General features: G+C 42.3%; 1 protein-coding gene across 4 annotated transcripts in view; it reads right to left on the reverse strand.

Moving 5' to 3' along the window:
* prkcha (protein kinase C, eta, a) overlaps positions 1–25,372 on the reverse strand; it is a 27,012-nt gene continuing 1,640 nt past the window's right edge. Inside the window, exons 2-16 of one of the 4 annotated variants that reach the window (XM_084569074.1) lie at positions 20,910–20,984; positions 19,028–19,933; positions 15,285–15,348; positions 12,478–12,631; positions 12,348–12,382; positions 12,158–12,240; positions 11,468–11,600; positions 11,249–11,382; positions 11,024–11,155; positions 9,735–9,908; positions 8,128–8,282; positions 4,572–4,710; positions 3,779–3,967; positions 1,322–1,468; positions 1–1,187 (exon numbers count right to left, since the gene is read on the reverse strand). In XM_084569074.1, the coding sequence (XP_084425200.1) occupies positions 1,038–1,187; positions 1,322–1,468; positions 3,779–3,967; positions 4,572–4,710; positions 8,128–8,282; positions 9,735–9,908; positions 11,024–11,155; positions 11,249–11,382; positions 11,468–11,600; positions 12,158–12,240; positions 12,348–12,382; positions 12,478–12,631; positions 15,285–15,348; positions 19,028–19,378 (2,040 nt within the window). In that variant the 5' untranslated portion in view covers positions 19,379–19,933; positions 20,910–20,984 and the 3' untranslated portion in view covers positions 1–1,037. Of the gene's footprint in view, positions 1,188–1,321; positions 1,469–3,778; positions 3,968–4,571; positions 4,711–8,127; positions 8,283–9,734; positions 9,909–11,023; positions 11,156–11,248; positions 11,383–11,467; positions 11,601–12,157; positions 12,241–12,347; positions 12,383–12,477; positions 12,632–15,284; positions 15,349–19,027; positions 20,985–25,372 lie in introns of all 4 variants that reach the window. The other 3 variants (XM_084569073.1, XM_084569075.1, XM_084569072.1) reach the window with 3 other exon arrangements.

Here is a 25,372-nt window from a genome sequence, read left to right on the forward strand (position 1 = left end):
GGACCTGGAAGCTTTCAAAGGCTCTGTGTTTGCTGAGAGAAAAGAGAGAGTGCATGAGAAGGGAAGAGACGGCTGAGTGATTACTGTTACTCATGAGAAATTTAAAGATGGCCCAAGACTTTTCTGATTCTGGCAATAGCCAAACACCCTACTAGGATTGCTCTTCTGTTCAGGTAATTGTGTGGTGAAATCAACAAACTTTCAGACCTTTCACAGTCACCATGAATCACCACAGTTTTGAGCTCAGATGAAATGTTGCATCATTCTCAGCATGCCGGGCTGATCAGTTTACATGAAGTCACCGAGATGGATGCCAAGTTGTTGCTACAGGGTGTGTCGCATCAATAAGTCATACAAATCATCTATTATTTCAAACTGAGCCCAGTAACATTAGAATTTAATTAAAGTTGAACCGTTTAACCTAATATGCTTTATGCTTTTATTTTGAAAGTGCACAGATGCTTCTCTCATTTACCCAGTGTCTGTGGGCCCATGTGTATTTTTCCAGACGAGGGTCACATCACTGAGAAAGTATTTCATCTGCTCACTCAGTCCTTCCAGGATTTAACTGGCACTCCGACTTTTCTGGGAATCTCTAGCAGTCTTGGTTAAAATGGAGTCCTGGGGAGCAAAAATTCAAACACAGACCATGGCATTGTGCTTCAGAAAGTGTTTTTTCATTTGAAGCAAATGGAAGCGAACTCATTACAACACAACAACATATCAAATACACCATGTCAAAAAAGAAACTTGCACGAATGTGTCACTTAAGCCATATCACAGTAAAAAATAAATGTAATTCAAAAGCTGGCCACGCGCCACTTCGTCCGGAATTACACTTTATTCCTAAGAGTTCAGACGCAGCCCCATGTCATTGACGGGCTTCTGACTGGCTGACTCCTTGGCGGTTTGCACACTCATATCTCTGGGGAAAGTAACAGCATCGCACCATATACCACTGGGAACTGTCTTAGGCAAAGCCGTGGATACTGATGAGAGTGAGGCAGGTGATGGCTTGCATATGAGCAAGGAGAGTCTTAGCTCTCCAGCAGTTCAGGTGACGTGAAGGAAAAGTTTCGAAACTCATCCTGGTTGATGGAAGGGATCATAGGGTCATCGATGGGCGTGAGGGTGGGCTCTTCCTGCGTAAAATCTGGGTCAAAGTTGTTGACGTCCTCCGGCGTTTTCTGGAGGGGAAAAAAACAAAGAACTATAAACGAAGACAATGTCAAAGTCAACCACTGCGTACTGCCTGATGAGTATGTTCATTATTATTCATACGCAGTATCATGCCATCAATAAAGTCATTCATTTGACTTACGATCCTTGGCTTGAAGGGTGGTTCTATTTCCCTACGATTCAGTTTCTCCCAATCAATTCCAGTGAAGAAGGGGTGGTTGATAACAGCGTTCTCTCCGCCCTCTGAGGCCACACAGCCCAGGCGCCGTGTTGGGTTTTTGGTCAAGAACTGTAAAAGCCAAATATAGATGAGTTCACAAAGCAAGTGAAAACATCAGTAAATTATCAAGCATGCATGTAGGACATAATATGAAGTGTTAAGTGTATTTCATCTGACGGTTTATAATTGGCAGAAAATGTGCATTTTGTTAGCTCAGACCAGATCAGACTAAATATTTTTGGAGGAAAGCCAAGTTGGACTCCAGCCAGGTGTTCATCCAGTCAATCCCCGCCTCCAAAAAAAAAAAAAGAAAAGAAAAACATGCCCTGGGTTGTGTCTGACACCTCCCACACTGCTTCTGTTGGACAGAGTTCAGCTTAGTTCAGTAAAGTGCAACTGAGCATGTCTTAACTTCCTGGTGGCGTGTATATGGCAAAACTAAAGAGTCACCTGCACACTGTTTATCTGTTACCAAGGTATTGTAAGAGGTAGAGGCCTGAGGGAGGAGAGGGCAAACAAGGAAAAACTAAAAAATGAGAAAGTTTATTTTAACTTGCCACGGGGAGGAAACTGAAAACCAATGTGTGTTGAAAAAAAAAAAAACTGTCTTGGCTGAGAAGTCACCTCAGGGCAAGTGCTGACATTCAGACTAGGCTACACCAAGACTAATGAGCCTCCGTCTCCACTGTGGCAGCTGCCAGATTAACCTGTAGTCATCGGAAAGATTAATTTGTCGTGCTACATCAACTCCAAACACTATTAACTACCAGAGAGTTGGCCTAAACAACGCTGCATGAAATTCACACGGAGAGAATTTCAATCACAGAGACGCCAGAGAGGGCTCTGCTGTCCTCGAATGACCTGAGATTGTTGTGTAGTTGAGACACAACGAGCTACAACAGACCGAAACACAAAATAATGAAATGCCCGATTAAAATCTTGTAATCTGGAACTTGAAGTATGTGTGCAGGCTTGCTGTGGTCTGCGTGTCTCGCATTGTCTGCTGTGTGTAACGCTTGTAACCTGATCGATCACAATGAAGTGGGTGTGTTTGTTTTATATGGGTCATGGAGACATCTATAGAGACGGATTTAAATTTTTAAGAAGCAAGAAGATGTATGACCTCCAAAACTGGAGGTCTGATTTCATTACGGCTTTTGATTAATTTATTCTCTTCATTGTAAATACTGAAATGTGTTTTTAGAGAGGAATGTAGGAGCTAAGCATTGAAGTGTAATGGTAACGGAGCTGCATGCAGGGATTTTCAGCCATGAGAATGGTTTTTGAGGACGTGATTTACAGTGAGTGGACTAAAAAAGTTAAAAAAAAAAATAAAAATCCACATAGTTGACCAGTGTGGTCCTGGAAGTGTTCAGTGCAGGAGACTACAAAACCACAGAAGAACTATTCCACCGAGGCTGATGCCATTTTTCCATGGCTACACGTCAGATGGTGCCATCCTCAGAACCACACCTGCCATGTCAGCATTCATAAATGAAAAAGCCTTTCTATGCCACACTAACAGAAAAGATCTGAAAGAAATAGAATAGAATTTTTTGCCCTATTTAACAGTGTCATTTGATTATTAGCGTAAATCAGTAGTCCTCATAAAGCCCTGAACTTCCTGACAGCTGAGCTCCATTAAATTGCTGACAAGCACAAGGAGAACCTTGCAACGGATCAACCTTCAATAAAAATAGAGCACCGCCGTTCAAAGCCACTCACACCTCCACGTAATGTGTGACACGGGGGCAATGACAAATCTGCAGGGGAGACTGTTTCGGTGGTTCCTCAAGCATGCTGGAATTACACCAAGGATACAAGGTGAACAGTGTGGATAGGAAGGAGGAATGGAGGGAGGACGTACCATTGTATTTATAGCTCATGTGCTGTGGCCAGGCAGTGGACCATGCCTTAATATAGTTATGTAAAAGGCTCGGGCCAAACAGCTGGCTGGCAGACTCCAAAGGTCTGCCAGTCACTCTGGTGTCAGAGAGTGTCAGTCAGTCAGTCAGTTAGTTAGTCAGCCTCCACTGTTTGATATCTAAATACAACGTGCTGCAGGATCCTGATACACTGTCCTGGAATGTAGGGAACTGGCAAATGTTTACAGCTTCTCAGTTTTCTCGTCAATGAGGCTCACAAAGCCACAGACAAATTGATTTCCTCTATCATTACTTGAGTTTTAAAAAAAGCCTCACAGACATTTCCTGAAATTGTATAACGTGAACAAAGTCCGGCAGAGTTGATCCCAGGGGAGTCAGCGCTCGCCAAAGTCTACAGCAAGACCTGGCTGTCATGGGGCTTCATTCATCACGGAAGTTTTACAGGGGGATGAACGACAAACTGTGAAGACAAACTTAATGCATGCAGACTCACAGCTTTGAGTATATTAACGGCCTCTGTGCTGAGCCAAGACGCGTAAATAATCTCTTCATTGAGGATGGATTCAAAGAGGTCATCTTCGTTTTCTGCCTCGAAGGGGGCGTGTCCTGACAGCATCTCGTACAGCAGCACCCCAAGCGCCCACCAATCAACAGAGGGGCCGTACAGCATCTCTTGCAGGATCTGTGGAAACATGTACGCATAAAGTAAACCATTACAGCGTGAAGGCCATTAGAGAGTGGATGTGTTGGATGGGTGTTTTGCTACACTGAAGAGGGAGTGTTGCTCACGGCAAAGAAGCCTTTCATGAATCTAAACACGCACTGTTGGTCGGAGAAAAATCTTTCAAACATGGGGACAAACACCATCTTAATCCCTCATTACGAAAAACAAGCACGGCTCTAAAGCACATTCCGACGAGGGGATCAGGGCCGGACCGGTCAACAGCGCCGTTCACAAGCTGACCTCACAGGTGCGCTGCCTTCCAGTTAGTCAAGAGGGAATTGACAGGCAGTGACCACAGTGTTTGTTCTTGGCGAGGTGGTGTGATGGAGAGAGGATGGGACTGGGAAATGCATCATATGAACCTGGAGAACCTGGTCTGAGGGAAGCTAAATATAGCTAAATTTATTATTTGGTGCCATTTTTACATTTCCATTTTTGAGATGAACAGTTTGCACCTAAGTATTTAAATATGTCGTATAAGATGCCAAATGGTGTGTGTTTTATTTTCATTGCCAACTCTGTGCTTACTGTTCTCTTGTTCAGTGTAAGGGTGGAAACTGACCTCAGGGGCGATGTAATCTGGCGTCCCGCAGAAAGTCCCTGTGGCAACACCTTCAAATATCCCCTCCTTGCACATCCCAAAATCTGCCAGCTTACAGTGGCCGTCCTTGTCAAGAAGAACATTGTCCAGTTTTAGATCCCTGAAAGCCACAAAAGAAACAAAAGATGAGGCATTTGGACTGAGACATTGTAAATCCAGCGGATGTAAATGGGTAATAGCACAGGCTAGAATCAACCGCCTCCAGTCGCACTCTGTTGGTGTTGCTTCTAATTATATTTGATGAAGGTAGGTTATGGCGAGGCAATAAGAAAACATCCTCTGGGGACAGCGAAACATTTGTCGCAGAGGGGAGACGGACAACTCCCTTGACCAAGAAGTGGCAGCCAGAAACAGGTCTGAAACATTCAGATGACCACTCAGGCAGGCAAGAAGGAAAAACTGCACTGGTGTCAATATTTATTCTGCTTCAAAGAAATGCATTTCCATTTTCCATTTCTCTTCCCTTGGGGATGCAGTCAAATAAAATAAAAACAGATGAGGTATTTTGTTAAATAAATGTGCAGTTCGGAACAAAATGTGGGTGGTTATCAATCTCAGCGGGTTCCCAAAGCAATACATCATCGTCTGGAATCGTATTTTAATTCTAGTGAATTAAAATGTAGCAGTTTTAATGCCAATTCAATGCGTGTTTCTAGATCATCTATCTCTATTTCTCCACAGAAGTCAACAATAACGGTTTTGTGCGTGGATGCCTCCATAGCCAAACACTAGGAAAAACCTTTGGCTTTGTGTTTGAATGTCAGCTGGTGCTTTGTCATCTGACAGAAAGATTAGACTTGCTGAGTGGGGGCTCTGCAGTTAAGCTCTAATCTGTGATCAGGTGACCCGACTTCAGACCAAGGTCGTTTCACAGAGATGGCCTGAGGCTAACCAGAAGATGTAACTGGGGTGCTGCTACTGAGATGATACAATGTCCAGGAAACGCATTTTAAATGAAAGTATTTCGAGTGACTTCCATGGAACAGCATGACAAATACAGAAACACTGACTACAAAAGAAACTGACTGCCAGTTAAGACCTGGTTTGGTTGGATGAATCTGGTCTGCTCCTCTCCACCATGACCAGATTGCACAACATTGACTCATGCGCTCATGGCGCGCGAGTCTCGCAATCTCATGAATGGGCTAAAAGAGAGCAGCTCTGATGCTCGCACAGCCATAGAGTGGGCAGATTAGAGCATGAAAGGGCTTAATTCAACGAAGAACAATAAAAATGGGAAAAATGTAATGGAAGCCAGCATTAATGTTTAAGTGGGTGATTTTCTACTCCACAGAACAGACCAGTTCTGCTATCTGACACATGATTTTATGCTCTGCAGCCATTTCCAGTATCATTTTTAGTATTAATGTTTAAATAGGAACGGTATCCTCAGGCCTTGCAGTTTTATTACCACACTCCTATCACTGAGCATACAGAGAACCACACATTAACCACTACACTAATGATGCCGTACTCCTTGATCCACCAACACCACCAAACCAGAAAGAAGTGTGATCACGACTTTTGAACCTCTCTAGAAAGGAGGTCAGTCGGTCGGACGCAGAGCGATCAGTAAACAACTAAATCACTGAGCAACAGTCTCTGTTGCACTAACACTTGAATTTCCAAGGAAGAAAAGAGGAAGTGCTGACAAAGGCTGTGACGCAAAGGCAGTTCTTTTTTTCTTTTCACTGTGGTTAGAGTGTACGTACATCTGGACACACTCTTCTGAAATCTACAGTATCAAGTTAAGGTTATATCACTATCACACATGTCACTGTTTAGCAGAGCCTGGCTTTAGTTAAAGAATCAACAAATAAATAATACATTTAGGATTGAGTCATTACATTTTTTTAAAAATGTATTCTTTTTAATATTTGGCTCACGTGGTTTGGTCATGATGCACACATAACATTGTTCTGTCACAGCTTCAAGACAGTTTAACAAACTGTCTTGTGTTTAATACAGAGCTTTTTGTTTCTGGACTACATGACACTGAGCAGCAGCTGTTTCTGTTTACCCTCTGTAGACTTGTGCTTCATTGGCTCTCCTCCACTAACTTTTAAATCGTTAAAGTGAGCCAGCGTGGGTTAAGATTGAGAAACCCTCAAAACTGAAAAGCCTCGCAACAAAATCATCTTCAAACGGCCGAAGCTGCAGCAGGAAACGTGGACTTAGTGTGACATCAAAGTCTTGAGGATATGAAGTTAAAACAGGCCAAACGGAGCAAACTAGCCAAGTCACGAGAAGACGTGCATGTAACACAACAAAGTGACTGGGGCTGCAGTTTTATTTCAAGGAGGCAGCTTTGTTCTTCTGGCCTGATGCAAAAGCCTCTATTCTGGGTCGTTATTCTAGATGTAGCGTGAACACTGTGTGCATCCTCTTAAGCGAACAGTCATGCTATGTGGTGCGGGCTGACACAGGACACACGGACCACTAAATATAACCCAGGATTTACTGTTAGCTCACATGATGTCCCCCTTCCTTATCATCACGCACTGCCAAAGGAGCCCACTGCTCTGCCACGCAACTCCCTCCCAAGCCGGGTCCAGACAATACCCTCAATCACATGAGGCTGGGATAGGAGCCAAAAAAAGAAAAAAAAAAGAAAAAACACACAAAGCCGTTTTTGATTTTTGATCTATAAATAATAAGAATTTTATTTATATAACACTTTTTAGTTTTGGAGAGTGCACTGTCAGCTCAATAACAGCTCCTGAGATTGCAGTTTTGGACTTGATTTCTAAAATATTCTGAAGAATCGCCACGAGAAAGAAACAGGAAAGTCTGAGACATCCTGATATTTATTTCCTGGTATGAATCAATCTCCGAAAATGCTGAATCCTACAGTTTCTATAAGTCTTGAAGCTTATTTTCCCTGAACTGTCCAAATCACACTTCCCAATGTGTAGCGGGGACTTGTACCTGCCAAGTTTTTTAGTTGAAAAGCCATCCTGTCCTGATATTTTGACAACAGTTAACTTATCCTCTTAAGTCAGTCTGCCGCTGGTTGCCAGGTTGAGGTAGGTTGAAACTGTACTGTCTGAAGCTTGTTTTTCATAGCTGATGGGGAAACTTGATTAACTTGAGTCATACGTAATACATTTGTGAATGTGTACAATAATTATTTATGACAATTATTGCCATGACAACCAAAAGGAAGAGTGCTGGCGGACGAGCTTGAAATACAGGATAAACAGACTCAGTTAGAAATCTGCAGCCTCCCAGTGAAAGCCCAGATAACCACTGTTGATATTATCGGTACTAAACCTCTCAAACCTGATATATTGTTTATTCCAGAGTGACAATGTACTGATAAGTTTAAAGACTTATTTTAGAAGGTACATGATCAGCAACATCTCTGCATAATCAAGAATATTACAACCTTAATAATCCTCAGGAAATTAGATTTTATGTAACCTTTGGTAATGTATCTTTGCACATATACAGTACAGTATGTTTTCTTGTTTGTGGAGCACTAGGTGTGACTACTGCATGCGTGCCAGCTACAAACCTGTAAATGATGCCTTTGCCGTGCAGGAACATGAGAGCCGAGGTGATCTCTGCTGTGTAGAAACGCGCCCGGGCCTCCTCAAACTTCCTGGACTTCTGGATGTGGAACATGAGATCGCCGCCATTCACGAACTCCATCACGAAGAAGAGACGGTCCTGCCACGCGAATTGAGAGATGACATTCACGCATGTGCACACAAACCGCAGCAGCCTCACAGGAGCTCCCGTGTCATTACACGGCCCAAGAGCCGATGACTGACGGACGTACACGGGCTGCTTCAAGGATTCAAGGATGTTACATTTCTGCGTCTCATAAATTGCACATGTCTCTTTAATGGATTGCTGTGCAACCAACCATAGTCTAAAAGGGGGGAAAAACTAATCAAACCCATAAATCTTTCTTTTCTCATTACACGCTATGGTCAATAGGTGATCTAGAAAATGGGTGCCTGGGGAAAAAGCTCTGCAGGAGGACGTGATTTACAGATCTGCCTCCTGAACTGATCGAGACACTCAGACATAGCTAACTCTGTTTAACTAGTCTGTGGTAGAGTGGTCTAATTTTTTCTTTACCCAGTAATTACGTGCATAATGTCTATAAAATAATGATGTGCTGCACAGGCAAATTAGGTCTGTGTGTGGTCCTAAAACACAGCTGAGTGAATCTTTAAACAGATTCTAGTTTCTTGGTTTTCCTGTCTTTTAACCACTTTTAAGTCCAGACATGCAAGATTGATACAAAAAAAAATGTGGTGTGCTCTTTTAGATCACAAAATTCATTTTCACTCGTTTTGTAGTCAGACATATAAGTAATCAGAGATGCCATTTTCTGGGTCAGCTTTCTCCAGACTTGCAAAAACTTGATACGATTAAGATGAGCAACTGATGACAAATATCTGTGTTAAAGGTCATTTGGTAACAAATAAAAAAAAGTAATCTGTTGCTTCCACCACAGGCGCAACCACAAACCTCCTTCTCATTTTCTCTACACCTTTTTCCATTCCCACTGACTTACATCAAACATATATATATATATATATATATATATATATATATATATATATATTTGTTGCTTTAACAAGTAAATGTCACAAAACTTCAAGTAAAAGTTGACGAGACATCAAAATAAAATGAGACGGGCGAGTGAAACCAACGCCATTCTGTGGTCATGGGTGGATTTGAATCGCCCGGGGGGGGGGGGGGGAGCTGTGCCATTGAGTCAAATCTTCTGTTACTGGAACTTGTGAGCTACAAGATTTTGATCTGAGGTGAAGTAGGTCGGAGGCAGTTCAACCAGCTAAAGCAGATTAGGAGTGTCCTGTCTGAGCCAGAAGAAAGCTCTGCCAGCTTTGCATCATTCACTTCCTTACAGGGGCTCACGATCTAAGATATGAGACAGTGCTGCCACCTGCTGACCAACTGATGCAACGCAACATGAAACAGTGACGAGAAAACAAACCACAGATCTAACTTTAATGAATGCGTGAAATATTCATCTATTTCCTGGAAAATTGTTGTTCCTTTGTTTGCACTCTTTCCAAAAGTGAAGGGGAATAAGATGTCCCACTTACACAAATTAATTAAATGTGTGCTGCAGTGTGTACTGACCGGTGTCTGGAAGCAGCAGTACAGCTGTGTGAGGTACGGGTGACAACGGGCAAGGGACAGCACCCTCTTCTCCGTCATGGTGCACTCAACATCGTCATCCTGCAAAATTATGTCCTTCTTCAGCACCTTGACAGCGAAAACCCGATCTTTGCCATTTAGTTTCGCCAGCATCACCTGCAGATACGACACACAGGAGGAGGAAAGAGTGTAAAATGTCAGTACACTCATAATCGTTTGTGCTTTATTGAATGCACTCCTTCACCAACGCAACTAACTCAAACCGCTAGTGGAAAAAGTAAAGCAACCCTTGGATTTAATAGCTGCCAAACCCTTCTGCAGCTACAGTGAGTTTCCATTAGCTACAGACCAGACCTGACAACATTTGGGAGGAATTGTGGACCATTAATTCTCACAGAGCTGCTTCAGCTGAGCTACATCCTTACAGTGTCTGTGCCAACACATATATTGTGGTTATTCCACAGTATTTACATAAGGTTCATTTTCTGTGGATTTTCTGTGTTTGAAGCCATTACGTAGTGGGTATACTTCAACGTTTAAGAACATTGTTCTGCCGAATCACACAGCTTCTGCAGAGCTTCAGGTGGTGGACAGCCAATCAGATATTATTTTGTTAGACACCTTGATAAACTTGGGAATTCAAGGACAGTAAAATATCCAGACCCAAACGTGGTTTTCTCTCAACTGTATGTCACCTTTGGGACAGCGTTTTCATGTAGGAAAAAAGTGCCATTTTCACACCACACAGAGTCAGTGTGTGGTCACGTTAACAAAAGGATTTTACATTTTTGTTAAATAAGTTGCTTCCACAAGACATTGTCATTACACTTCAGTAAAAAGGTGATCAGACAGCTAAATAAAATGAGGCGGGCTGGTGGAACAAACATATTATTTCACCTTCCAGAAAACACGTTCAGTGTGGTCCTTGGCACAGTTCAGGCACACGATGATTTTTTGTGAATGGCGGACTCCTGTGGTTCCTTTAAACCTACAGTGTTCTCCCTTGTGCTTTGCCTGGGGCTTCAAACACATCATCTAACTTACACTGAATCGTGATTTCAACGTGGAAAACAACGTTCTGATTTATGTGTTATTGGTTAAAATAGATTATGCTGATCATAAATGCAGAGGTTTTGCAGAGTTTTATTTTTTCTTGCCAAAAAAAACTAAAAGGTTTGAACACAGATATAAAATATTATAGAATTAAGCTGCACGTTGGACCTCCTTACACAAAACATTTTCCAAACATTATCCTCTCTCGTCATTCCCACCTTGCCGAAGCTTCCCTTGCCGAGCACTTGAAGGAACGTGAAGTCTGAAATCCCCAGCCGAGGGGCATGCAGTTCACTGTCCGTACTCTCCCTCCGTTCAGAGGGTGCACTCATATGGTCTGCACTGTTAACCTGTCAGTGCAAAAAAAAAAAAAAAAGTACTTGTTCACGGTTCTGTTTATGTGTAATCCATACTCATTTGACTAATCCTGGACAACTTTGTACCATTGAGTTTCGTTTGGGAAGTCCTCCGGCCTGCAGACCCATCTCTGCAAGCTTTTTGGCCAGTTCCACATTGTTGACCCCACAGTTTGGAGCGACGTTGTCTTTGCAGCGAATGTGAACGTTCATTTTGCAAACTGGATAGAGAAACCACATGGACAGAAAAACACTCAATAAAGGTCATATGTGAGGTCATGATTTTGAAACACAAATGGCTCTTACTTTTACACTGCAGCCCCTGTCTGACTATTCCCCACAGCAGCGAGCCACAGTGGTCACAGAAGGTGGGCGACTTGTAATTGTGGGTGCTGAACTTGTGGGGGACGTTGATGCTGAAACCTGGGTTTATGGGCTGCTGAAAGAAGACATGTATTGTAAACAAGCCATTGCAACACTATGTTCAACCATGCATGTCACTATACTAACCATAAACCGCCACACATGCAGTGCATTAAGAAACATGTTTTAGTTCCCATTTCTGTCAGAGCCGTACTTAGTTTCAGTTTATTGCTGAATTTGCTTCCCTCAGAATTTCCCCTAGGAAGAGAAACTTGTGATGTTCAGCGGAATATAGTAAAACTGAGCTAATCTGTTTGGCTTCTAAAAAAGAAAAAGCATGGATGTATTTATAGAAACATAAAAATGCATGAAAAAAATAAAAAAACACGTGGAAAAGCATGGCGTTCTAGCTCAGTGACCGCCTCTGAGAGAGCACAGAAACAGGAACCTGTGCAGTCTGCTGATCACTGCAGGTGTTAATCAGAGGTTTGTGTGTGGGAGGGGGTGGATATTTTTTGCACATCCGGTATTACAAAAAAGCTACAGTGGAAACATGCGTGAAACATTTGGACACCGTGATTAAGAGATCCAGTTGGAGAATCTGTTAATTCAAGTGCTGCAGATGACTGATACCTGCTCTTTCGCTGGCTTCTTCATATGTGGACACACGGTAACGACATGCTGGTGGCATCGCTTGTGAACTACACAGGTGCACACTGAGAGAGAAAACAAAAAGTAAGCGCACAGCTTATAACTCCTGCCTGGACGTTCATTCAAAACGAACGTGACAAAATGCACAAAAGAGAAAATTAGGTTCGCTCACATTGACACTGGTAGCCCTGCTTTCCAAAAACACCCCTATAACAAAGAGATGGAGACACAATCAGATGCCGTTTACAGAACACACAGATACATGCAGGCGGCTGTGATTCGCCCCTGTTCGACTTCCTCACCAGATGAACTCTCTGCAGTGAAAGCAGAAGGTGGGCTGACGGAGGAAAGTGGACATGAACTTGTGGCCGTTGACCTGGTGTATCCTCCGTCTCACAGCGCCGTTGCGCTTCCTTGTGAACTGCTTGCGGGGCTTCTCTGTCACGATTGCATCATCTGGCGGCAAGAGGAGAGCAAAGGTTTTGTGATCAAACAACAGAGAAGAAGTGATAGTGGGTCCAAGAGCCACAAACTAACTCGACTGACCACCTTTTTCATATCGTGGCTATAAAAAAGAAGAAAAGAAACTATCCGACATGGCAGCTCTGCTTATTAAAGCTTTATGGCGATACCACTTCATGGTTTTATGACCCAGATCTTTACCGTTTTAAAGCGTTCATTTGTGGCCGTGGGCCTGTTTTTGACTGAACGTCTATTGTACACAACCTGCTCTGCACCGAGCGTCAGATGGACAAAGCTGCTGAAAGTGGAGCATTTAGAGGCTAAAGATATATTTACTTGCCACAATATAATATGCAGAGCTCCCAGTTAGGGCTCAAGTAACATGTTTCTGGATGTGTAATTAATTAATTGAGTCCATTGCAGGGCTGCAACTAATGCTTGTGTGTAATTTGGATAATCGGTTAATCTGCCAGTTATTTCTGTGATAAGGCAATTAGTGCATATTTATGTATTTTAATTGCCTCCTTTGTCCAGCAAATTAAATATATCCGATTTAAAATTATATCAATCACTGAGAAGGAGCTAACCTTCAAATTTCAGGAACTAGAATAAGATTTTTTGTTTTGCATTTTTGCTTAATAAATAATAATCGCAACAACAACAACCGCAATTTCAGTCCTTTTTCATGTTGCCCTGGATGCTGAATTAACGAATGAATCTCCATTCACTAGACGTCACACCAGACGAACGAGAGGGTTTAAATTAAAAGACATGGACTTGAAAATGATGAGCAGAAGTTCTTAAGACTCTCATGTCGTGTAACTTAGTAAGCCTTAGCTCAAACGTGTTTCACTGTACCGTGAAGCTATTTGTGAAATGAAAACCACACATGTGTTACGGAAACCTATGCGCCGAGCCCACGCCGTACCCCTGCAGACTACATACAGATAGTACTGTGGTAGTGGTGTGAAAAGGGGGGCGTTCAATTCTGACGAAGAGTTTCTATATACTGTGAGACCACTATGGTATTATATGATCTATATTGCACAACTACTTTGTCTCTGTAAGCAGTAGTTTCTTTTTTCTTTTTTTCTTTCTGTCTTTTTCTTTTTTGGCCAAACACATTGCCTATAACAGTGTTTTTCAACCTTTCTTGAGCCAAGGTACATTTTTTTAATTGAAAAAATCACAAGGCACACCACCAACCGAAAATGTTAAAAACATGAAACTCTGTAGCCTATATTAACAATATAAAGTCATTCTTGTCAAAGTGTCTTGAACAGGAATCAAATAAACACAAAGAAAAAAGTCTTATATATATATATATATATATATATATATACACAGACACTTGACAATGGCATATTATTTGCAGATAATAATTAATTCGTTTTCAAAAAATGTTTTTTACACCAATTAGGTGAAACTGGATAATTTCCCACGGCACACCTGACGATCTCTCACGGCACACTAGTGTGCTACAGCACAGTGGTTGAAAAACACTGGCCTAGAAATATTATAGGAGAGGCCACAAATGATGTATTCTTCATTAACCTTAAGTGACTTTCTAAATAAATATCTTTCAAGTTACACCTCTCACTTTCCAAGCATATATGTGAACCTACACCGGCCGCCTCTACGACCTAAAAACATGTGTGCGTTTGATTTGTCCGTTTTGGGATGATGTAGAAGCGTATAACGGTACCAGCATCTAAAAAATGTCTCATTCTAACTTATCTGTAGTTTCAAGCGATGCTACAGCAATGAAAACATAATTTTGAATCCTATAATCCATTTCTGACAATAAATCCAGATAAATCCAGCTCACAGGCCCTCTGATTAGTTGAGGTGATGCTGCATCCCTTTCCTTCATGAAGATATATGTTAAAAGCATCATAATTATTTCAACCACACTATCCAGTCCTATCATAGTATAAGCTAGTGATTTCTATTATTGCGGTTCTTGCAGCTGTTTGTAGGCCCCCGACATCCTCCTTTGGGTTGACCACGAGACTGATAACTTTTTTGATATAGTTCCCACCTGCAGTGTTTGCGAGCAGTTCCGTGACTGAAACATTTGAGTGGAACATTTCCACCTTCGCTAATGGAATAAAACATGAGGGGGGTTGGGTAGGGGGGCCATTTGTTTAAGGTGTAAAATGATCAGAGGCACGTAGCGTGTAGCCTGAGCTCATGAATAAGGTAAAAAACTAAACTTCTCCTTTGACAAGTCTGCACGGTCACTTCCCCTTCAACTTCATCTTATTGATTACAAGTCATCTGTTAGTTCTCCAATGTTGACTAAATAAAGAAAGTAATTATTTTACGGGACAGAGAAGTCCTTGCACATACCAGGCTATTAAGAAGTCAACAGCATCCGCGTGCACGCCTATTTTCACAGCCTCTGTTATTACATGCTTTAGGGAGACATGGGTATTTAATGACTCATAGATGGCTCTTCAAAACAGAACTCTAAGCAGTGTCACCAGAACTGAGTAACTAACTGAAAGGGCATAAATATCTGATGATAAGAAGAACAAGAAGAAGAAGAAGAAGAAAAAAAAGAAGAAGAAGAAGAAATGGTTGCTGTGTCAACATGAGGAAGAACACTGTGCTGAATTTTTATGCAGTGTATCAGCAGCCTTACCGTCAGTGAAGGATCCAGTGAGTGTAATAAGGACGTAGACCTTGCCCTCTGGCTCCAAGTCCATCTGCAGACACATAAACACAACACACAATTATTTCTCTATACTAAAATAGCAAAGCAGAAAGAGATGTATTTATACATTTGCAGTTTAGAAAGAGCTATCAGGTCAAAAAGGGCGTACTCCTTTGAGGTCACATAATATAAAGTCTGCATACTTTGCATTCTTCTTTGTATACATAATGTCAAAGGAATCTAGACACGGTGACACAAGGACCACAGAGCAGGCCTGGCAGGTTGGGCAGGTTGCAGCAGCTGCAGTGACGTCATGCTTCAGCTGCGAGTTCTCGTCACAGAAGATGTTTTTTTTCATGAGGTGGACAGCGACAGGCAAGCAAGGCAGATACTTCCTGCGGCAACCACCGGGTGGAAACTTAGATCGCTACACACTTTAACAAGGATCTATTTATGTTCTTAGATGCTTCCTGGAAAATACTGACGGCCAAAATGACAGCGCCATGGTCTGCTTAGTGCAAAGTCAAACACTCATTTCAAAGATCTCCACTTTTGTTTTCGGGTTACCCGCTCACATCCTGAGTCTCAGTCTAGACAGCAGGACTGACTTGTCCACTGAGTGAAGACTTCCTCTGGTATTTTCACTCTTGAACCCTTGAAAGAACTAAAACCCTCTGATGCATTAGGAGCCCTCTGAAACCTTTCTGTCCACTGGTGAAACAGCTACACAGAGTCTCAAAGAATATTCTTATCCACATTCACACAGAAAGAGTTATCGATTATGGATGACTTGACATTTCTAACTACTTTAGAAAGTGTTACTCCAAATGGACATGCAGGAATCTATTTATTTTTTAAACATGGACTTCCGTTGGAGCAGATCTGATATAAAAGCAGATGCAAAGGCAGCATGATGCTGTAGTTTAAAAAGCAGAACAGCTAATGCCGCATCACAGAGGAGGAAGTTTCCCTCTCTGTGATGGGGCCATTTTCAGCCAAACATGCAGTACATTAAGCTCTGGTGGAAAATGTTGAGGGGACATATTTAGCCCAGTTTCGGTTTCGTCACTCAGTCTCATACATGTCTGAGAAACCGCTGCGCCAAGACAGGTCCAATTACACCTAAGTAACAATTCGAGTGAAAATAGAAGAAAATAAAAAGCAAATCAACAACAAGAAAATGACGTCATAAAGTAGTGACATGTAATGTCAACAGGTGGGTGGAAAAGGAAACTAGCCCTGCGTTTCCAAATGTCATGTTGCATAAAAGTGATGATGTCAGTGCTGTGAATAACTCTACTTTAGGTTCAAATACAGAGTTGAGTAACTTTCTGAGTAATTCTGCTGAAGTTAAAGTTGCAGTCCGCCGAACAGCTGCAAAAATATCCAGCAAGTGAATAAGGCAGGAAGAGTTCCCCCGATCTGTATGCATGCAAATGGGATGAACGCAAAAAGAAGAGTTTGAGTGAGGAACGAGTACTACAGCAGCGAAGCCCTTTAGCACTGATCAGAAGGTGGGAACACTGTGATAAACAGCAGTGTGGGCGTGTGGAGGCCTGCGCCTCACATGCGAAACAAACCAGCCCAGCACTTCTACTGCGCAACAGCACACAAAAACCCTTCACGGTTCAGATCGAGCGGATAACAACTTGGAGAGTTTGTATCTTGAAGTGAGAATGGCAACTACAGTACCAGTCAGTTCTTCTAAAACTGCCAACCAAGCTCCACTTTCACACCACTTCCCCTCAGCGAACTGGGGTCTTGGTGAAAATGTGTGCAGGGCAACTGTGAATTTTTTTTTTTAAACTGTTGGTTACCTAAATGTTTTCACAGTAAGTAAATGCATTGCTCATCTCTGGATAAAATTAATCAGCACCACTATTAATGCTTTGAAGAAGTTGTGGTTAACAGCTGTAATAAAGAGAGTTTCTTCAAAATGAAAAACACTCAAACACCACTCAATGCTACACTGCATTTTAAGTACAGTCGGGTGTGTGTGTGAAGTGAGAAGTCCTGTGAGCTGTGGTGTTAATAATTAAATTTATGATACTGAAGTATTTTTTTATAACGGGCAACGTGGTGGAAGAGGAAAACATGTCTAGAAAGAGTCTGGTACGTAGCCACTGCGCGTGCTGCGCCAGGTCTGGACAGGTTCAGGTTACGTTCAGTGACACCTGCAGCGGCTTTTAGTCCTCGAGGGATGAAAGCAAGTGAGACAGGAGAAACTCAGATTTGAATAGAGCACTATATGATTTTGTCTAGAAGAGAGTGATACTAATGTGATACTCAGGGTGTCTACTTTAAGCTCGGGTGGGGTCAAGTTTTCCCTTAATGTGCACTAACAGTACTACAGTGCTACCATTTCAAATTAGTTTCTTTATATGTGCTGCTCAACCAAGTATGGTTGGCTTTGAAACCCTGAAAACCTCTAGAAGGAGAAGTGAGAAATTTGTCTTACAGCCATGCTGAGTGCTGTGCAGCACTCAGTTTGTTTGTGCACCTTGCCTTGTGGGTTAAAAGGTCTTCATGAGCAGAATTAACACCTTCGAGACGCAGTGGCGTGAGTGGTTTCAGACCACGTTAACAGTTGATCAGTGAAAACTTGCAAGCCATGTTAGACGTTAAGATGCTGTTGCCCTTCATGAACCCCGTCTCTAAAACTGGATAGGTGTGCCCTTGACGAGCAGCAGGGGTTAGCTCGGTGTCGACAAGATGGTGCTCAGGTTTGCAGGTAGAAAAACAGGCAAAGTTACTCTAAGTGAGTTGTTTATTTAACATCTGCCTGATCTTAATAGTACGCTAGGTGTCCTGAACCGACTTTGAATCACTGTTCAGCAAGTGATTTATAGTCTCCTAAAAGCCTTCTCGCTCCTAGATATCTTATTAGATTTGGTATTGACGGATAAATGTGAAAACTTTTTGACTGAATGCTTGGCTTTTCAACGAGAAACACAATTCCAAGCACTTTTGCCTAAAGGCGCCCTCTTAGTCCTTAAACCAGTTCTTGGATTACGGCAGTTGGTTAAAATCTGGATCAGCATCATGGCCGGACACACGCAGGCCGCCATAAATCCCAGGTTCATTGCATATATATCTGGCAGGCTACATACAAATTTGAGAATCTGCACCAATGAACTACCAGCTAAGATAGGTTTTGGATTGTTATTAATCTTATAGAGATGACGTGTTTTAAAAAAAAATGGCGCGCGTCACCTGCACTCACATACTCTTTGGTAAAGCTTTGAGCATAAATTATTTGGTACACTAGGTCAAAGTATTAGTTTTATAGAAGATTAGTATTGGGTGATGTCTCTGGCAGGTGTTGGTTGATCAATGCCTGATATTGGGATTGATACTGACTGTGTTTAACATATAAACTAACACATTTTAAACAATGGATGGCCTTAGTCTGAAACTATCTGGGGCAATCTTGGGTGCAGGTCTGGATTAACATATTATTTTAATGAATGAGCTGCCATAAAAACAGCTCATAAATCATGTTCCACTGAGCTCCCCTGCATAGTAATAATAATAAACAGTATCAGTACAAGCAAGTTTGTGGTATTTCCACTCCTTCTCTCAGGTGTAGTGAGGTGGCGGATGGATGATCTAGGATGGCACCAAGCCATCTGTCAGTGTTTATAATGCCACGTTTATAAAAGTTTAAGAAACATTTACAAATCCGTTTTCAGTTTATGACTCCCAAACGTATGTGTAAAGTGTGCACTCACCCATCGCTCAAAGGTCTCCCCCGTGTTGGAGGTTTCGATGAGGTCCCCAAACTGGATGGTGCAGTTGGCCACAAAGTCATCGTATCCTATCGGAGTGTCGTGGAAGACTGCAAGCTCGATCTGTTTCCCGTCGTTCACGTTGAGGCAGAACTCCTCGTTGTACGTGGGCATGTTGGTTTTCTGTTTGGTGTGAGTCTGTCCGACTTTGTAGTCGTCCACCTTCACCACGATGTAGGGGTCCAGGGTCGAGGGGGCCTTGTTGAAGATGACAGAGTGGCGGAGCGAGAAGGAGGTGGGTTTCAGGTTCAGCGCCTCGCCGATCCGCAGCTTCAGATAACCATTAAACTTCATTTTCTTAAATTAAAGTTCATGCATATATATATAAAAAAAAAGAAAGAGCACGGAAGACGCGAAAAAAATAAATATTAAAACCAAAAGTTGTGTGATTAAAAAAGCGTCCACGATCACTTCATTTTAACGCCGATCAAAACGGAGCTGGGATAACTTCATAGCTTGGTCTGCCGGTGTCATCTTTTGCGCACAGCTGGAGTCATCTTGAATTAAATTTGGATCTGCTGACCTCCCGCCTTCCAGCACTGATATTTACTCTCGGCACCCAAGACGCTGTGCGCTCTCGGTGTGAACCTGTTTCAAGAAGTTTCAGTAAATAGGAAGCTGCACCACCAACACGCCGAGGAGGAGGAACAAGTTCCGCATAACTTGTCACGAAGCGCACACACACACAAAACACAGAGCCTCCCAACCTGTCACTGTCGGTTTGGTGTGTCACATGGTTGGCTTTGTAGTTGTGGTAGCGTGGTACTACACTAACCAGAATGCATCACTCTGCTCGCTGAAGGTACTGTGGTGGCTCACCTGGACTGTGCTGAGTGGAAATACCGCGATCTGGTGGATGTAAGAGTGAACTACAAGACAGAACTGCAGATCTCCAAAACTGGAAAAATACAACTCTCGTAACCTTAAATTCAGTGTAAACTAATAAATACCCAAAATACATGACCTCAGAGCCATGACGGTGCAGTGAAGACATATCCTTTATTGAAATTTTTATCATCACACATCATGTTTTAAAATAACTTTTTTTTTACGTGTAGTTTGCTCTGCATCTACAAGATGTGATTAATCTGTTAATAACATGGGTACATTATAGTAACCAGTTTGATAGGAATGAGATCTCCCACATCCGTACATAGAAATTGCTCTCAAAATAAGCTTTATTCTATTTCACCATGTCCTACCAGCATGTCAGGGTTATGATCCACTGAGAAATGCTTGAGAATGCATAGACACTGGTACTACTACACTGGACAGATAGGACACGTCTCTTTATATTGGATTCAAGGTCTTCTTCTAATTTATTTTGACTTTTTTTTAGGGAAAATCATATTTTTTTTTCAGTTCTCAATAGCTTCCACGTCATGTGACCCACTGAGTCAAGACTTATGCCGAATTGTACTACTACACTGGACAAAAAGACACACCTCTTTTTATTGGATTCAACGGATTCTTCATTCTTGCATTAATATGTGTATATATATACACATATGATGTATGTATGTATGTGTGTATATATATATATATATATATATATATATATTACCAGTTTAACCACAGATGGAACATTTCCAGTTGTCTTTCTTGGCCTTCTCGTATGCTGTGCTGTCCGTTGACACACAATGAGTGTGGAACCACGTACCACAGTCATCACACTGGACCCGTTGAGGTGAAAAACTAATTATTAATTTATTCATGTATTTGTTTTGTGTTTCTATTGGACACTAACGTTGTTACACGCTTATTTCAGTCCATTTTGTACTATTACACTTCATCATTTTGTAACTGCTACGTTACAACAACTCACCCAGCCTGTGATTGGAGGTCCAGATCCTGGACGCCATAAGGCTGCACACATTGCAGCATGTCTGCTCATCAAAGACTGAAACAAAAGAATAACAAGATGTTATGTATTTGTTTGCATAATATCTTGTGTGTTTACTGTATGTGATTTACAGCATATGTGCCTGATGCCTCTAGGATTTGGAGAGCCGGGTCTCTCCTCTCCCTTTTCATCTCAGTTTTGGCTGATAGATCAGGAAAACAGGGACAGTACACGATGGAGAAACATGTGAGACACAGATACAGATACGTTCAAATTAAAACAAAATAGTTCCAACAAATGTGATCATATTGCCATTGCATTGGCACATATAATAATAATAATAATAATAATAATAATAATAAAAAGAAACGGGATCACAACATTTCTTAATCAGCAATCAAACTAATTAATGCACAAGCAAAACCAAAACTGCTGCAAAGCATTTAGCAATTTGTTTCAGCTGAGGCGATCCATTAAAATCCCGATGGACAGACTAATTGATTGCAAATTTGGAGAAAGCCGTGATGATTAGGATTGTTAGTCACTTAATTTAATTGAGAAATATTCAGAGAATGAATGAATGGTCTACTGAGCAAGATGAAATGCCTCATAAAAGGTAGGATTTACTGTTTGTGTCTGTTTTATGTTAATGTTTCTTGACCAGAAGATTAAAAAAAATGTATTAATAATTAAGGAGAAAATAATCTAGACTTTATGGCATTGTCTCGACAAACATTTGTTTTCATATTTGAGGCAAATCAATTAGCAAGAGAGAACACCATTAAAGATAAATCCTAAAGTGAAAGTATAAGCTCAGCCACTTAATTCCCTTCCATCCCTTTTTCCTTTCTTCTTTAAATGCCACTCTCTCCAGTTCTCTCGCAGTCTTTGAGGGTGCTGTGCCTGCTCCATCCATAAATGCCACGATCAAAGTCTCCGCTTTATTGGTGTTAGACTTGACCTCTCACCCCACTCTGCCAAATGTCAGTGCTCCACATCTCTCTGCTCCAGCTGTTATAAATAAAGGGCCCCGGTCCCAGAGCTCGCACATCCCTCGGATCCAGACTGTCTTGTAAACAACCTCTCAGACATGACCTTTCTGAGTAGGGAAGGTCGTAATGAGAAAGCAGGCAATAGTGCGGATCGCCCCGGTGCAGGAGTGTCAGTACACTCACAGCTATCAGCAGCAGAGCTATCTGTCCGAGCTGGTAGATTAAAATAAAACATTTTTCACCCTAAATTTATGCTTCAGATCACCTTGACCAACAAGAGCAAACATGCTTGTACATTATTTGTTATCCAACTCCTTGGAGCAAGGGTATTTTGATGTTTTCTGTGCCTAGAAATGTCATGAGAGTGTTCCTCCTTTCTTTAAAGCTCCTTCCACATGAAGTTATTTTATTTAACCGTCCAGCAGAGGGCAGAACAAGACTATGAAATTCATTTTTTTTCTCCTCACCTTCCACCCTCCTCCTTTTCTCTTTTTAAATCTCTCTTATGATGGAGCCACTTACAAAAAATCTATATATTTCACTTCCACTCTGTCTTTGCCACGGAGCCAGACCTGGCATTTTTACAGTCCGGCGTGATTTATTTAGTTTCTTTGTTCTGCCACTGGTTCCTTTTTTTCCCCTCTGTCTGGCAACTCTGTGGCTCTTTGCCCTGCACCTCTTCCTCCTCATTCCAGTCTAACTTTCACTGTAAGTGGTTGTCATGGTCAAATCTTGAATTTATGCACCCACGGGAGAAGTCTGCAGCTCAGAGCACAGGCTTGTGAGCTACACGTGTACATGTACACACACAGACGTGTGCATGCACTAAACGTACACACAAACACACACACACACACACACACACACACACACACACACACACACATGAATGCATACTTCTGATGTATCTCCTCAAGATGCCAAAGTTTTATTGCACACTACTACAGGTCCAGCTACCAAAAGCTCCCCATATTTCAGAGCAGACTGATTCTCTTTATTCTGTGTAATTTCAGCCACCTGTAGAGTTTCCACATTTGTTTCACAGGCCATGCTCCAATTTATGTCTGTGTAACCCAGGATAGCTCAATCCTCTGGCTCCGTGCCCAGGTACACCCTATAGCTGCAGCTAATGAACCATAGCATTGATGCCAAACAGGGGAGCAGGGACTAGGGAGAGTATGGCCCAGATATGGTGAAGCCCATTCCTCGTTCCTTTGACCTCGGTGAGAGAAATCCTCCCGGGGCCAGTATACACCCCCACCACGCCTCCCGCACCGCCGCAAACTCAATTACATCCATCAGTCATTGGGTCCGAGCACCAGGACTAACCCCCATCTTACAGTCCAGTCACAAAACCCCAACTTTCCCCTCAGGTAAGGCTGTGTCGAAACCTACATGCTGAACACACATATAAGTATCCCTGGGGCTCTCCTGTGTGGAAGCAGGGGCACTCCATAAATCACACCTGCAAAAGCTGATTTGGTGCTTAACGTGTTTACTGCCAGTCCTCCGCCACAGGAAACAAGACTTAAGGTGACACTGTTCTGCAGATATTATACCAAAAATGACCAAGAAACTCAACTGAATTTTATTTGCCTGTATAGGAGTAAGTAAAGAGATAAAAGGGGTAAATGTATGCAACAAAGCTCCCCAGCTGCATTCAAAAAGGGGACACTGAGATTGTGTCTACACTAATATTCACTGATATTCCTTATCAGCAGATTAGATGGCAAGAAAAAACTAAATTCTGCTCAGTGTGGAAGATGTGGTTCTCTTCCAAATAAAGAGTGCTGTTGTGAAAACTGGAGGAATGTAACTGCGAGAGTGGTCAGAGCTGCTTTGGACAGAGGAGGGTGGTGGTGGTGGTGGTGGTGGTGGTGGGGAGGACTCTGTCACAGCCCCTCCAGGGTAATTGGCTCCAGATGTGAGGCAGCGTGGCCCCTGCGCCAGAAAGGCGTCAGGACCGCATTAAGAGCTCAGCCCTGAGCTGATGGGATCGCAGAGACACAAGCTCACTCCCACTCAGCACTGAAAAACACTGAGTCCCATACTGCGCCGCTGACCACCGAGCCTCCATCAATAACCCTACAGCCTCTCAACCCCTGCTCATCATCTGCCAAAATAACTAAACACAGCGATACTTCTTAAAACAGTATAAGCCTCCTCGTGTTTGTTTACAGAAGGCTTCTTTCACTCTTGACCTTGATTTTGGCCCTGACCACATAAAATCTCTCATTCTCTCCCTGAGATGTGCTATGTTTGCGTGACTATGGGGACCGCAATCTAGCAATCTAAATGCTTTGTGTTGTGTCATTGTGTTGCTGTCATTGTGCGGTCCTGAGTGTGGCAGTGACAGGTGATGTGGGTGTCAATCAGTTCCCCCCGAGTTTCAGAAGTATCCATTGTGTCCATCAACATGTTTGCTGCACACAATGGTTAAGCTCTGGAGTTTGCAGCGTTTTTGGTAAAAGGCAGCTTTGTGCAGCCTGTGGTGCTCTGATAGCCACAATACATGGAAGGTGAAGGACAAACGTATGCAGCCTGGATTGTCTGACACACAAAAAGGAAGCAGAAGCAGATGACAATGTCAAATGGCACAATGGTACATATAAGCAGATAAGTACAGCCTGTATAGCTGTAGATAATAGTCCTTCTTTGCTGTTACACATTTGTCCTCATCTTTTGTTGGCTGATAGTGTTCTAATAGGAAATATAAACGTTCCCTGTTTCTGGCCCTTTTCCGCTAAGATTTAATAAAGAGCATTAAGAAATTTCAGTGTAAATAAAGTAAATATTTCTATGACCAAAGCATCTGCTGTCTTAAAAAGAGTCCTCAGAGCGAGGAATGCTTTTACTGTGACACAAAGAGCATGTTTACTGATAGAGCGTGGAAATCAGTTAAAAGCAGAAAAGCAGCATGGAGTGAAGTTAGACCGAGGAAACCGAGAGTATGGGAGGAGAGTTAAAAAAAATATTAAACGGAGAGCACTTCATCAGTGATGACACTTGCGTATCGATGGCATTTGCTGAGTTGCAGTCCCAACCGTGACTAACAAGGGAAACCACTCATCATGCCAACCGGCATTAAAAAGCTTATGTGAAAAGACCCTTGAAGCACCTTTCAGCCAGGAATGCCTGTTGAACAAGATTATGCGGGTAAACAGAAAGCAGATGTTGTGCATGTTTCCAGCTCCGCCGCAGTTTTCTGACATCCACTACCTGTGAAGGCACGTTGGACTGCTGTTGCTGTTGAAACACAAACAGGAAGAGGAAATGGAAGGCTGCATTGGCTCTGCTTTACGCCAATACTAATGTCTAACAGGTTCCAATCAAAAGGAGACATGGTGGAATGCACGCGGTGTTTTCTGCAGATCCAGTTGTTCCTGAATTTTTTTGTTTCCTTCTCGGCAAAGGCAGCACAATTAAACAATACAATGCTAAAGTATGTCAAAG

This window comes from Chelon labrosus (genome assembly GCF_963514085.1).
Source record: "Chelon labrosus genome assembly, chromosome: 20".
Lineage (NCBI taxonomy): Eukaryota > Metazoa > Chordata > Actinopteri > Mugiliformes > Mugilidae > Chelon > Chelon labrosus.